At 37.7% G+C, this 14847-nt stretch overlaps 3 protein-coding genes across 3 annotated transcripts; 2 read left to right on the top strand and 1 right to left on the bottom strand.

Moving 5' to 3' along the window:
• Positions 1-275: 275 nt before the first annotated feature.
• On the top strand, positions 276-1658 carry LOC107620082 (zinc finger BED domain-containing protein RICESLEEPER 2-like). The gene is made up of 3 exons (XM_016322300.1): positions 276-405; positions 638-1501; positions 1591-1658. Exons 1-3 carry the CDS (start codon positions 276-278, stop codon positions 1656-1658), a joined length of 1062 nt encoding a protein of 353 aa, XP_016177786.1.
• A 7045-nt stretch (positions 1659-8703) lies between these two features.
• Positions 8704-10238, bottom strand: LOC107620081 (uncharacterized). Its single transcript, XM_016322299.2, has 3 exons — positions 9613-10238; positions 9455-9516; positions 8704-8855 (listed from the first exon to the last, which is right to left on the bottom strand). Exons 1-3 carry the CDS (start codon positions 10236-10238, stop codon positions 8704-8706), a joined length of 840 nt encoding a protein of 279 aa, XP_016177785.2.
• Positions 10239-11964: 1726 nt separating this feature from the next.
• On the top strand, positions 11965-14655 carry LOC107623197 (uncharacterized). The gene is made up of 6 exons (XM_016325369.3): positions 11965-12101; positions 12708-12880; positions 13030-13117; positions 13764-13799; positions 13989-14122; positions 14365-14655. The coding sequence occupies exons 1-6, from the start codon at positions 12056-12058 to the stop codon at positions 14473-14475; spliced, it is 588 nt and encodes a 195-aa protein (XP_016180855.1). The 5' UTR covers positions 11965-12055; the 3' UTR covers positions 14476-14655.
• The last annotated feature ends 192 nt before the right edge of the window (positions 14656-14847 follow it).

Genomic DNA, 14847 nt, shown 5'->3' with positions numbered 1-14847 from the left:
CAACGTTTAAGATTCCAAGTCGAAACACAATCAAGAAGGATATCTTTGAAATGTACGAAGTGGAGAAGCTTAATATAAACAAGATGATGGATGCAAATGATAGTTGAGTAGCTATTACAACTGACATGTAGACTTCCAACCAGGAAAAAAAAATACATGGTTGTTACAGCACACTACATTGATAGTTCATGAAATTTGCAAATGCGAGTATTGAGGTAATACCTTAAACTTATGTTCCTGCTCCTCATTCAAGTGAAGTTCTCTCTAATGCATTAATGAAAGTTTTGTTGGAGTCGAACTTAGATAGAAAATTATCAACTATTACATTGGATAATTGTTCTACAAATGATGCTATGATTGATGTGTTGTTGGGACGTCTAGACTCAAATTATTTGTTGCTAGTGGGTAAGTTATTGCATATGCGTTGCTGTGTTTTAAACCTAATTATGAAGGATTGTTTCAATTTAGTTAAAGAAAGTGTGGAAAAAATTCGTAATAGTGTGGTGTATTGGACTTCAACTAGTAAAAGACATGAAACCTTTGTGAGTTGGTGTAGTAAGTCAGGTGTTCCCTTTACAAAAAAAAAAATTATCTTTTGATTGTATAACTAGATGAAATTTCACTTATGTGATGTTAGAAACTGAATGGTTGTACAGAGATATCTTTGCTCGACTAAAACAAGAAGACTCCAATTATAAAAGTGTGCCAAGTAATGAGGAATGGGAACTTGCAAAAGAAATTTGTGGTAAACTAAAACTTTTTTATGATGTGACTCAGTTATTTTCTGGAACTCAAGTTCCAACTGCCAACATTTACTTTAATAAAGTATGTGATATACATGTTGGATTGGGAAAATGGGCTGTTTCTCCTAACCCAGTTATTAGTAGCATGACATATATGATGAAGAGAAAGTTCGATAAGTATTGGAAAGAAATTCATGGCATTATGGGTGTTGCTGCAATTCTAGATCCTAGGTATAAACTTAATGGGCTTGAATATAAGTTTGCTAGGGAATGTGAAGATCCTAATGAATGCACAAGGAAAGTTGAGAGAATCAAACATGCATGTTATGAGTTACTTCATGAATATCAAAAGAATACATCTAATTTAAGCAATATGTTAGTAAAATCTACACAAGAGGTTAGGGTTAATGCATATGAATATGATGATGTTGGTTATCAATTGTATATTAGACAAAAGAAGAAGGAAAAATGTTCATTTGTGAAGACAAAATTTGATCACTATGTAGAGGAAGATGTTCATCCTCTAACTCCTGATTTTGATATATTAGCTTGGTGGAAGATAAATGGAGTTAGATTTCCAACTCTTCAAAAAATTGCAAGAGACATATTTGCCATTCCTGTGTCTAGTATTGCTTCTGAGTCTTCTTTTAGCACAATTGGCCGTATAATTGCTACTCATCGTGGTAGTCTTCATGAAGATACGATAGAAGCTCTTATGTGCAATCAAAATTGGTTGTGGGCAGAATATTATAAAAGAGGTTATTTATGTTTTCAATTTTTTAATTTGTTTAGAAATTATAATTATGTTAAAATTATATATAATAAAATTATTGTATTTGATTTTTAGGTGGAAAACCTGATTATCAAACTGCAAATGAAGATGATGATGCATTTTCTGAACTGACAGAAGAATAATATTGTAAGAACTTGGAATTAAAAGAAATGTTTAAAGACATTTATTTTTGTTTATGTTATTTTAATTTTATTAAGAACTTAATAATTATGCTATTTGTAATTTTATGTTGGATTTGTTTAGGACTTTATTGTTTTTAATTTTAATTTAAACTTAATTTTTTATTTTATTAATATAACAATATGTATGTTTGTAATTTTATGTTGGATTTTTTTAAGATTTTATTATTTTTAATTTTAATTTGAATTTGGTTGTTTATTTTTTTTATTTTATTAATATGTATGAAATTTGGAATGATTGAGTTTTATATTTATTTTAAAAAAAATTGATATTTCTGCGGGTAGGGTAGGGTAGAGTTATAATGAGATTTTTAACCTGCGGGTAAGGTTGGGGCAGGGTCCAAACCCTATCTTACCCTTAGGGGTGACAATATGTACCCTACCCGCGGGTATCCAACCCGACCCCACCCGATCGGGTAGGATTGTCGACCCGATCCGCAACGGGTAGGGTAGGGTGCGAGTTGAGTCTCAACCCTACCCAACCAACCCGCACTCTATATATGTTTATGTTATATACTTATATAAAAACATGTTTTAAGTGGATACTGAATCAAAGACCTCAACCAAAGTTATTACATTCTCTCAGAAGGAGGGATGGAACTCTCAACAGGAGAGACAATTAGAACTCAAGGTTCTATCTCCGTGATCTTAGCTCCAGCCAAGATTTCATTTTCAATCTTCTTTCCACAACCATTACCTTAAGGCACGCTCACCATCCAATTAACTTAGAAGTATTACAACCAATATTCCCCAAATCATTCTAACTATCTTCCTACTATTGTATCATTTCCAGTCTGTTACTTGTTCACACCAATGCTCTCCCAACTCCCACACTCCAGCCCTTCCCCCCATCAGTCTTTAACCAATATGACCATACCAAACATGGGTACCGAACCAATAGAAGGCACCACCATCACCCTCAATAATCAAACAAGTCCAGGCTTTCAAGATGATTGCGTCAACCTGATCAGAAAAATTATCACTAACAAAGAGATAAATTACAAAACCATCAAGAACTCGCTAATGGGAATGTGGGGCAATCTGAAGAACGTTGCAATATCAGAGGTAGGAAGGAACAAAGTTCTTGTAAGCTTTAAAGACAAACGCACAGGGAATAGGATCATAAAAAATGGTCCGTGGAACGTCAAAAGGCACCTGATGAATTTGCAGAGGTGGCTGTACGGAGAGGCAATACTGGACGTTAGCCATGACTTCTTGGAGTTCTGGATACAAGTGCATGGGTTACCAATAGAGAAGTTAAATGCCGAAACAGCAAAGAGTATTGGTAATATGATTGGAATTGTTGGAGAGGTTGAAAACCCCATTAAAGAGGGAACCTTACAGAGGAACTTCCTAAGAATCAGAGTAGCGATCAACATCACTCAACCCCTCCAAACCGGGTTTTGGCTGAATAGAGGAGACAAACCCAAAACCTGGATAAGCTTCCGGTACGAGAGATTGTTGGATAGTTATTGCTTCAAGTGCGGTGTTATAGGCCACGAGAAGAAGAACTGTGACAAACCAGTAGCTATGGCTTGTTGGGATACCACCAAGCCGAAATATGAAGCAAGATTAGCAGTGGATAGAGCTAGACCACTGTACACAACAAGGGAGGAGGAAGAAGACTGGAAAAAACACCTCAGAGAGAACGACGAAGCGCGTGGAAGTCAGTTGCGGGGAGGCAAAGAAGGGAATAGCCAAAGCTCAGAAAACAACTACAATATCCAGCGGATAAAAACAACGATAGGAATGGAGACCCAATCAGGAGAAAGCAAAGAACAACAGACTGAAGAAAAAGGCTGCGACAAGATGGTTGACCTGAGAGAAGTTAGCCGACTGCCATAAGAAAGAGTCACAGAGCACCGTGAAGCGAGCCTACTCAACCTCCTCGAATCAGTCATTCACAATCTGCAAAGAGTAAAAGGAAAAGGCATCATGAGAGAAGAAGAAGCTTCTAGTAAGAAGAAAGGGGCAGAGAAAGTAATCATGCATCCAAATCAAGAAAGAGACCAAGTTGGGCCTTCTAACTGGATGCAACCCAATCCAACATGGGCTCAAGAAATAAGGAAGTATGAAATGCAGGTCCAGCAGAATGAAGGAAAAAATAATGTCCCACATGAACCAGGCCCTAACATAAACATCACCAATAATCCAAAAAACCCATCAGATCTCCAATCACATTATGCAAGCATCAAAGCAGGCCACCAAGACCTTATCTGCCAATCTGGGAATCCGCTCAATACCCAAACAAGCCAATGGAAGATGGATAAAGAAGCAGGAACAAAACATATAGAAGAGCCAAAGACGGAAGGAGCATACAAAAATATCAGCCTCAAATGGGCCATGAGAGAAGAAGCAGGTAATTGGGCAATGAAGAAAAACAAGAAGAAAAAGCAAGTACATAAGAACCAGGAGGGAGAAACTTACTATGTGGAGCTGGCTTCGGATGAAGAGAATGAAGAATCGGAAGCTAGCAACCAAGTTAACAAGGAAAAGGGAAGTTACAGACACCAGAATTCTCGCTGAATTCAAGTGGAATGAAGATCAAGAGTCAAGAAATAGCAAGCGGAGCAGGACAGAAGCGGCTGAACAAGACAACAATATGGACATGGAAGAGCAAGAACCAACATTCAAGGCCGAGGAGGCGGGCCCAAACATGCCCCCACCCCAGCCATGATTGTCCTAAGTTGGAACTGTCGAGGCATGGCGGCGGCCCCGACAGCTTCTGAATTAAAAAATTTGTGCAAAAAGCACAAGCCAGCCATAGTTTACTTAATGGAAACTAGATGTAGAGAAGAAAATGTAAAGAAGTATGCTAGAAAGCTGCAGTTTAAAAATAGCTTTTGTGTAGAACCCCGGGGCTTGTCCGGCGGTCTATGTCTACTATGGAATAAAAATATCAATGTTTCTGTTTACTCTTGGTGCCAAAACTACATCATTGCAAACATCAAAAGCTACAACAACCCAGAGTGAAAATGTGGATTTATCTATGGCAATCCTGTGTTCAAACAGAGGAGGAAGACATGGCAAGCATTGGAGGAATCAAATGACTTGGAGGAGAAACCAAGCTGTCTCATAGGTGACTTTAATGACATCCTTTGTCAAGAAGAGAAGGTAGGTAAACACCCCAAGCCACTCATCTAAATAGAGGTATTCAAGAATTTAGTGAATAAAAAGAATCTCATGGATTTAGAACTGAAGGGCAACAAATTCACCTGGTTTAGCAACCCGAGAAATGGGCTTGTGACTAGAGAACGACTTGATAGAGCTATGGTGAATTGGAAATGGAGGCAGGCCTTCAGCAATGCTAGCCTGACGGCCTTGCCGACAATTACATCAGACCACTGTCCTCTTATTCTCAACCTAAAACCGAACAGGAATGTTCCAAGGCAATTCAAATATGAGGCGTACTGGGATGACAAGAAGGAATTAAAGAAGTGGTATCCAAAGGATGGAGAACTGAAGACCAAGAAGGAGGATATTGGAGCACTTTCGTTAATAAAGAAGCAATTGTATTAAAAAAACTCAAGGAATGGAATCAGAGGTGCTTTAAGAGAGCGGACAAGGAAATTATGAAATGGCAACTCAAGATTCAACACCTTCAAAATCTTTCCCACAATCAGAGACAACAACAACTAATCGAGTAGGCCAAGCAAAAAATCAAAGAACTGTGGAAACAGGAAGAGAAGTATTAGGCTCAAAGAGCAAGAGTCAAATGGCTCAAATGGGGAGATCGAAACACAACCTTCTTTCATGCCACTACCCTACAGAGGAGAGACAAGAATCGCATAGAAAGATTGAGAAATGCTGAGGGGAGATGGACGCAAGATCAAAATGAGGTTACAAGGCTCATAGAGGACCACTACACCAAGTTGTTTACCTCCAATGGTAGCACCAATATGACCGAGTGCACTAAGGATATTCCCAAAAGAGTGACTGAGGAAATGAACAAAAAGCTACTGGAAGAAGTCTCAGAGGAGGAAATCAAAAGTGCAGCGTTCAGTATGGATGAGGCCAGAGCACCAGGTTTGGATGGTCTAAATGGTCAATTCTACCAAAAGCATTGGAATATCATTCAGAAAGATGTTTGTGCAGTGGTTAAGAATTTTTTCGAGGAGGGCTACCTCCCTAAGGAAATTAATGAAACTCAGGTAATTCTTATTCCAAAGACCAAACAAGCAGAGACTTTGAATCAGCTGAGGCCCATAAGCTGTTGCAACTACATCTACAAAATTATAGCCAATGTGATGGTGGCCAGGTTAAGAGGGATCATGGACAAGATTGTATCCCCTATCCAAAGTGCATTTGTCAGGGGCAGGTTCATCTAGGACAATATAATCATTGTGCAAGAAGCCTTCCACAGGTTAACAAGCAAAGGAAAAAAAGCATCTCAAGACTTAGCCATCAAGCTCGACATGAACAAAGCATACGATGGATGGAGTGGAGTTTTATGGAAGAGGTCCTCAAGAGGTTCGGGTTTCATCAAAAGTGGATCAAGCTCGCCATGGAATGCATTAAAAGTGTGACATACAAGATAAAGATTAATGGCACGTTGTCAAAAGAAATAGTTCCACAAAGAGGCTTAAGACAGGGAGATCCTCTTTCCCCTTACCTTTTTATTATTGCATCTGAGGTTTTCACAATCTTGATGGATAATGCTTTAAATAAAAAACAGATTTCAAGAATTAAATTAGCTCCTACTGCACCAACCATAACACATTTATTGTTTGCTGATGGTTGCATCATCTTTTCAGGAGCTAAAGAGGATGAGATTTACCAATTGATTCAAATCATTAACCTATACACCTCGGCTTCTGGTCAAGTGATCAACCTGGAAAAATCCGAAATAACCTTTGGCAACCAAATTCCAATACAAACTAGAGTCAATTTAGAAGAAATCTTGAACATTCCATCTTAGGACAACCCAGGAAAATATTTAGGGCTCCCGGATCAATGGGGAAGAGCAAAAAGCAAGTCCTTAGAATGGATCATGGAGAAAGTGGAAGAAAAGATTGAAGGGTGGAAGGAAAGTCTTTTAAACCAAGCTAGAAAGGAGGTCCTAATCAAAGCAGTTATACAAGCAATACCAACCTACGCCATGAGCATTCTCAGATTTCCGAAATCGTTTTGCAATAAATTAAATGCTAAAGTGGCAAAGTTCTGGTGGAGGAACCAAGGAAAAGAAAGAAGAGTGCATTGGAAAGCTTGGCCAAAATTATGTAGGAGCAAAAAAGAGGGAGGCTTGGGGTTCAAGGAATTTTATCATCAAAACACTGCTCAGCTGGCGAAACAAGCATGGAGAATAATAAAAAATCCGGAAGCCACTTGGGTGCAAATACTTAAAGCCATATACTTTCCAAATTGCAAATTTTGGGAAGCGCATAAGCACCGGAATGGATCTTGGGTGTGGAATAGCATATTGCAGGGAAGAGATCTATTAGGAAATAAAATCTATTAGGAAATAAAGGTATATGGAGCTTAGGTAAAGAAAGCAAAGTCAGAGTCTGGGGTGACAATTGGATTCATGGTATCAACAAACCCCTCAAAAAAGGATGCAATGACAACCAAAAAGTGGAAGAGTTCATCACCAACTCAAGATCATGGGACAAAGCAAAAATTCAAATGAGTTTTTCCCCGATTGTGGCAAATATGATAGTTCAGACTCCAGTCAGCAAAACCTCAGATTCAGATAAGCTTATTTTGCCGTACAGGAAGGATGGAGAATATTCAACAAAAACAGGGTACTATGCGGCAAAACAAGAAGAGGATGAAAAAAATCCAAAGACAACCCCTCAACAAGCAACTCAATGGAGGAACTATGGCAAGGGATATGGAATATGAAGGTTCCTCAGAAAATTAAATGTTTCTCTGGAAGGCTGCACATAATCTAATACCGGTAAGGGCAAACTTAATGAAAAAAAAGCTTACTAATTCTAATATTTGCTCAATTTGCTTGCAGGAAGAAGAGACCAACGAACATGCCCTACTTTTATGCGACTAGACAAGAGCGGTGTGGTTTGGTTCTCAGTCACAGTGCATTCCCTCGAAGGAGAACGTCAAATCTATAGGGGATTGGCTCTAGCACATGTACAAAAATGGTAAGACGGCAAACAGGGCAGAATCGACTCAAAATTGGAGTAGAATTGGCATCATTTTGTGGTCAATATGGAAGGCAAGAAATATGCAAGTCTACAACTACATAGAACCTAACCCAGAACTAGTCATTAACCAAGTAAGGAAACTAGAACAAGAGTACAGTAGCCATACAGAGGAAGTAAAAAAAATAATGGAACCAAGCACAAGAAGCAAAGTACCTGTTAAATGGAGACCTCCACCACAAGGCTTGCTCAAGTTGAATACAGATGCGGCCTTCTTAAACGTAACCAAAACAGGTGCAGCAGCTGCAGTGATCAGAGACCAGCAAGGGAACGTGCTAGGAGGAACAGTCAACAAAATAACAGCTCGATCAACGCTGTCAGCAGAAGCACAAGGGATTAGAGAAGCTATAATCCTGGCCAACAACCTAGGACTTCAAAATGTTACCATTGAATCAGACAATCAAGTGCTAGTTCAAACTCTCAAAATAGGAAGTACAATCTGGGAGGTAGACCCAATAATTCAGGACATCAGAACAATCCAAAGAAAAATGTCAGATTGCGGTTTTACCTGGACGCCTCGTGACGGAAACAAGCTGGCGCACACATTGGCACAGTTACATCACCAGAACCAGCTTCTCAATTCATGGATTACTAATCCCCAAGCGCAGGTAGCAGACATCATCAAAAAAGAGAGGTCGGGGATCCCCCATTTTAGTCCCGTCCAATCCTTTTGAGTGCAACCAGCGATGGGATCAGAAGCCACAGATCAGAGTTGAAAACAGAGTTCTCCAGTCGCATCGTTCTGTAATCAAGGAGGGAACTCGCAGCCATGAGCCTGTAATGCTCATCCGTGGGTTTAAATTGTCATTGGAACCTGAGAACCCTTGTACCTAACTAAAGCAATGCATCACTTTCGGAATTGCCTCCTTCTCCCTGGCCATCTCCTTCATCATGCACAGCAATAGCCAAAGCAGCAACTCCCATCTCCTTTCATCATCGCCGGAACAACAATAATTCACCATTGGTACCATTTCGGAATCAGCTATAGAGAGAAAGTGAAAGAATTTGGGGAGTGAATGTAGTTGATGCGGGAGGCACATATTGAAAATTGAATGGAATTGGGCATAGTGAATGGGGGGCACAATTTGAAAATGATCGAAGCTAACAGGGAGGCATAATTGTTTTAGGGAGAGTGGGTTTGGGTGGGCATTGGGTTTGGTTCCTCTTTGGTGTGGCCGGGTTGTCCGGTACTCACCAAGTCCAAAAAAAAAAAAAATCAAAGACCTCTCACTAAATACAAAAGATCCTTAACCACTAAAAGAAAATCATTAATTGATAATTTAATATTTTTTTTTACATAAAAATCAGTTCTATTTTAAATTATCATCAAGTTATATAATAATGTTGTATATTTTTTTGTAACTCGCGGATAGGGTCGGGTACCCACGGGTTAAGAGCGGGTAGGGTTAAGGTTGGGATATTCTCAACCCGCGGATAGGATAGGGTTGAGTTTATATAAAAATCTCAACCCGTGGGTAGGGTTAGGGTTAGATCCAAACCTACCCTACTCTACCCATTGCCACCCCTACTTACCCTACCCTATCCATTGCCAGCCCTAGATGAGATGGCTGTATAACTGACGATGGTCTTGAGATATGGTAGGTGCTAGACAACTGTGCACTCCACCAACCCTTCGAACCTCCCTGAACACAACAAAACAGTATTGCTTCAGCCATATCTCAAACCCACTTAATATATCATACAAAAGTACTCAAAAGCACAATTAAAGTCGAACTTACCAATATTCGAGGTTCTGCCGAAGGGCCATGCGAAGCCTCCATTGACACCCATTTTCAGCTTGATGACACTGCACATAGTACTTTAACCGGTCCGATTCGATAACCCGGTACTCAACACTCCTACGAATACTGTAGTTCTTCACACCCTGAAGCACTGCCTCTCGGGTTTTGAACCTATGGCTGACCCGAAACTCTAGCCCGTCGTCTAGGTTGTAATTCTCTTCACCCGTGTCAGAAAACGGAGTCCTCTCATGTATGGTGCCCAAATCCAGACTGTGATAGTGACTTGGCACTGCTGATAGCGCCGAAATTGGGTGAGGTGGAGGTAGCACATGGCACGCCATAGTCTGGGCAGACGTCTCCGGCACAAACTCATCCTCATCGCTACCTTCGGAAGAATCACTGTCCACGCTATCCGCCACGTAATCTCCGTCCGACTCCTCCTCGCCCTCCTCGCCCTCCTCTGCCTCATCCACTGGAATGGCGACATGAATGGGCAGTGGTGCGAGAGGTCGGTCATCCTGTACATAGGTCGAGTGTACAGAACTACCACGACCAATATCTCCCACCTCGGCGGAAAGCTCCATTACCTGTTCCGCCATGATCCTCCCATGGATGTCGAACATCAGTCGCACATGCTCGTCCCCTTGAAGTCGGAATAGTTGAAACCGGAATACTCCGTTACCCATGGGTGCCAGCAACCTGTACCCCACCCTTCTAATCTCCCTCACTGTTGTACCACCGAGCTTACTTAATATCAAACTCTTCAAATCCGGCAACGTATTCACACACTGAGTTCGAAACAATATCAGATCCTCGCACTCAAATGTCATCCCGTTGTCGCCATTTCTCATACGACAATTGGGATAAACAAGCACAACTATGTATACACTGTTACCGGCCATTGTACACTTGTTTTCGTGAGAAAAACGAGACAGAAAAAAGGATAGTGAATGTTTGTGAAAATACCAAGGGTCCCATATCGTTTATACTGTAAACGAGATACATGGAATGTCATCTCGTTTATAGTGTAAACGAGATAAGTTAAAAAAATTTTAATTGGTAATTAATTTTAAATTATTTATTTCGATAATAATTACAATTATTTTATTTATTAAAATAAAAAATCTCATGATATGAACATTAAAATTAGGGTTAACCACCAAAAACGTCCCCAAATTATTCAAACGCTGACAAAAATACACCCAAATTTTACTATCGAAAAAAATGCCTTCAAATAATTTAAAAACACAACAACAATACCCAACAATAAATATATATTTTCAAAAAATACCTTAGAGATTGAATTTTGATGTAATTTTTTGCAAGAATGATTATAAAAATAAAATATTATTATACATAAAAATTGGTGATTTTTCGTTAAGTATATATTTTTTATAATTTTTTTTGTTAACAACTAATAATACTTAACAAAAAATCACAAAATAATATATACTTAACAAAAAATACCAAATTTTAAGAATAATAATATCTTATTTTTATAATCATGCTTGTAAAAAATTACATCAAAATTTAATCTCTAATGTATTTTTTGATAAATACATATTTAATGTTAGTTTTTTTGCAAGATTATCTTACATTAAATATGTATTTCTCAAAAAATACATTAGAGATTGAATTTTAATGTAATATTTTTAATCATGATTAAAAAAATAAGATATTATTATCCTTAAAATTTGGTGATTTTTCGTTGAGTATATATTTTTTTTTTTTTGTAATTTTTTTGTTAACAACTAATGATACTTTTAAAAAATCACAAAAAAATATATACTTAGAAAAAAATTACCAAATTTTAAGAATAATAATATCTCATTTTTTAATTATTCTTGTAAAAAATTACATCAAAATTCAATCTCTATGGTATTTTTTGAAAATATATATTTACTGTTGGGTATTGTTGTTGTATTTTTAAATTATTTAAAGGTATTTTTGTCGATAATAAAATTCGGGTATATTTTTGTCAGCGTTTGAATAATTTAGGGGCATTTTTGGTGATTAACCCTTAAAATTAACATCGTATAAAATTGATTTTTTTTAAATAAGTTAAAAAAATTTAGAAATAAATAAATTTTTAAAAATAACCATTTTTGTGTGAAAAAACGGTTTTTACATGCAAAAATTGGATATTATACCATTAAAAACTAATTTTTAGAATTAAAATAAATATGATTATGATTTTTAAAACCATTTTAAAAAATTAACTACCCAAAATGTGGTTATAAATTTTTAACTAGTTAATAATATTTTGAATTTAAAATGTAGAGCCTTACTTTTTGCGTGTTCCGGAAGGTAAATTGAGGTTCTTTTTGCGTTGTGACTGGTTAGAGTAAGAGTAGGACATATTTCTTCTCCTCCAGGAAACAAATTGATTTAAAGACCTCTTCTCTTCACATTTGGCAACAAATACATTCAATTCTCTTTTATGGTTCGCAAACGTAACACCATGAGTAGTGACTGTTTCATTAGAGGTACGCATTCTTCATATTCTTCTGCGCATGTTAGTGACTGTTTAGCTAATTTAGTTTATTTACATCATCGGTAAGCAAAGGTTGGATGTCTAGAAACTTGAATCCAGATTAGTGCTTGAAACTCCCTTGCGATTGCTTAGCTTTATGCATTCAAATTGAGCATCTCGGGGAGCCAGGAGCAGCGACGCTGGGTATCTCAGCAGCAGCGGAGGACATCGTGGTGGTGGCTTGAGATCTGCGACTGGGAAGCGCTCGTAGGTCTTGCGGGGGAGGAGTGTGTGTTAGGTTCCGGAACGGCCGGTGGACGTCGCGGATCACTTAGCAGCGGCGCGGGTAAGAGGAACAGAATCGGCGTGATGGCTCGAGTAAGAAGGGAGGTCTCGCTGGATAGCATCCGGGTCGGGTGGGTCTTTGGGTTATTTCCGGGTCGGACTGGTCTATCAGCCTTGATGCGCGACCGAAGGAAAAAAATTTGAGCGAATCAAATTATTCTTCATTTCCCTACTCACAATCTCACATCAAACCAACCATTTATTTATTGGTGATAAACCCAATAATTTATTGGATATTTGTTTTATATATTTAATAGATGTGATTTGTGTATAGGACTGGTATTTGGAGCTGGATTTGCATTGGCAAACAGGGTTTTAGGTCCCAAACCTCCTACCGTTAATGTCACTGCACCACCACCTCCTGCCGATAATGTCACTGCAGCACCAGCATTGCAGCAGGTTGATGGCGATCCGTGCTCTCTTCGAGCTATCACCAAACTCTTAGATGTGTGTACAGCTTTCACTCTCCTTTTATGCAACAACAACAACATCAACAACAACAACAACAACAACAACAACAACAACAACAACAATAATAATAATAATAATAATAATAATAATAATAATAGTGATGATGTTGATTTGGAATGTTACAGTGCATAAACAGCTCTAAGGATGAGAAGGCGATTAACAAGTGCCAGGTTTACATGGACAGGCTTGTAGCATGCAGAAAAGATCATCTTAGTAAGTTCATTAGAGCAGAGCCTTTGAGATCACAAATAAAATAACAATTCGGTGTTCATTATTCTTGTCTATTACTTTCTCTAAGGTTTCGGAAAATTCAATTTGATTTTCCTACATTTCTAAGACCATGTGTACACCTTCCCTAAAATTTGTTGTCATAATATGCTTAGGGTCAATTTGGTTAAATAATTTTAATTAAATTTTTTTGAAAAAAAAATTAAAATATAAAGACATATATTAAAAGCCGTTAATAATTAAGTTTGTTGTTTAAATTTATATTATAAAAATACTTATTTTAAAATTATTTTAATAGATAAGAGGATGAAATAATTTTTGAAAAGAGAAATCAAATTTTTTTTTTAAAGTTCTTAAATAATTTTTTAAAAAATTTAAAATATATTTAAAAAATTATACCAAACATCATTAATTTGACTTTTTACAAGTCTAAAAAAATAATTTTTAAAACTTTTCAAATAAGTTATAAGTATTCTTGTATAATATTTTGTAAACTGCTTAACAATAATAAGATAATTTGATTATATAACATTCATATTCTCACAAGATATAAATAAACCTTTTATGTCAATTATATTGAGTTTTTTTTTTGGTGAACTCAATTATATTGAGTTATTGATTATATCTGCAGGCAGATCTGCTGGCCCAGTTCCACGTCCTGCTCCAGGTATGGATGAATGTGATATAGTAATAGGCTAGGCTAAGCTCGAGTTTCAATAGTCTTAAAATATGAAATCTGTTCTGTATCTTCTTATGAAAGTACATGTAGTGAATATTGATGAAATTTATGTCTTCTGCAAGAAATTAATATCGAATTTATTCTGCTGACTTGCCGTCCATTGCTGTTTTCTTGCAGTTCACCAAGCTCCTGCTCCTGCTCCTGCTCAGAGCGATGATGGATCTATGCATGATGATGCTGCTGCTGCCGCCCCTGTACCTACCGCTAATAGTATGGATGCATGCAGCATTCACTCAAAGGCATTCCAGGATGTATGTGTACATTTGTTTTATACCTAGTTGCGTCGTCTTCTGTTTGAAAACATTGATTAATATTTCTTCAAGACTAAAACCAGTCATAAAAATAGCATGATTTTTAGCACTATGCCGCCCAAATGGATCTAAAAAGCAAAATTGTGTTTTTGGCTTGTGCTGTTTTTTACTTGCAAGTTTAGATGTGTCATGTGAAATGTGATAATATTACTTGACGCTAAATGTTATTGGTTTCGTTGCAGTGCATCAACAGCTATGGAAGCGATATTAGCAAGTGCCAGTTTTACATGGACAAGTTTGCAGAATGCAGAAAGAACTCCGGTGCCCCAATGAGTGCTTTGAACGTGCTCTAATATGTTTCGTTTTTCGAACTGCATGTGGTTTGTTAAGTATATTCTTCATCAAATAATCCTAGTTGAAACTTAAGACCTTCCCAAACTGGTATGAAACCAGTATTCATTTCTACTTGATTACATATAGCTACATCTTGGTCGGAAATTTTACCTGGGCTGCAATTTTCATGGTTTTATTGATATTGGTTCATGCTGCCCATGTTTCTTGAGAGACGGATCCTTGTTATGGGGCTGCCATAATTTGAAATGCTTAGTGATGGTACTAAACCATATGATGGCAGAGTGGGATATTTTCCTTGTATGACTGTGTCATCCATAGGCAGGGCAATTTTCCCACCATAACGGACATCCCGGAAATTATCCGCCGGAAGA

Source organism: Arachis ipaensis, chromosome B10, assembly GCF_059453495.1.
Source record: "Arachis ipaensis isolate K30076 ecotype BB chromosome B10, ASM5945349v1, whole genome shotgun sequence".
In the NCBI taxonomy this organism is placed as follows: domain Eukaryota; kingdom Viridiplantae; phylum Streptophyta; class Magnoliopsida; order Fabales; family Fabaceae; genus Arachis; species Arachis ipaensis.
The sequence above is the reverse complement of the archived record's forward strand: the minus strand, read 5'-3'. Positions and strand labels throughout refer to the sequence as shown.

Coding starts and splice junctions, on each gene's coding strand:
- LOC107620082 (XM_016322300.1), top strand. CDS start 276: ATGAAAGTTTTGTTGGAGTCGAACTTAGATAGAAAATTATCAACTATT. Junction 406..637: donor AAATTATTTGTTGCTAGTGG/GTAAGTTATTGC, acceptor ATGTGATGTTAG/AAACTGAATGGTTGTACAGA. Junction 1,502..1,590: donor GGCAGAATATTATAAAAGAG/GTTATTTATGTT, acceptor TTTGATTTTTAG/GTGGAAAACCTGATTATCAA.
- LOC107620081 (XM_016322299.2), bottom strand. CDS start 10,238: ATGTTCGACATCCATGGGAGGATCATGGCGGAACAGGTAATGGAGCTT. Junction 9,517..9,612: donor CGGCAGAACCTCGAATATTG/GTAAGTTCGACT, acceptor TGTTGTGTTCAG/GGAGGTTCGAAGGGTTGGTG. Junction 8,856..9,454: donor TACCATATCTCAAGACCATC/GTCAGTTATACA, acceptor TTCTCTCTATAG/CTGATTCCGAAATGGTACCA.
- LOC107623197 (XM_016325369.3), top strand. CDS start 12,056: ATGGTTCGCAAACGTAACACCATGAGTAGTGACTGTTTCATTAGAG. Junction 13,118..13,763: donor ATGCAGAAAAGATCATCTTA/GTAAGTTCATTA, acceptor TTATATCTGCAG/GCAGATCTGCTGGCCCAGTT. Junction 13,800..13,988: donor AGTTCCACGTCCTGCTCCAG/GTATGGATGAAT, acceptor GTTTTCTTGCAG/TTCACCAAGCTCCTGCTCCT.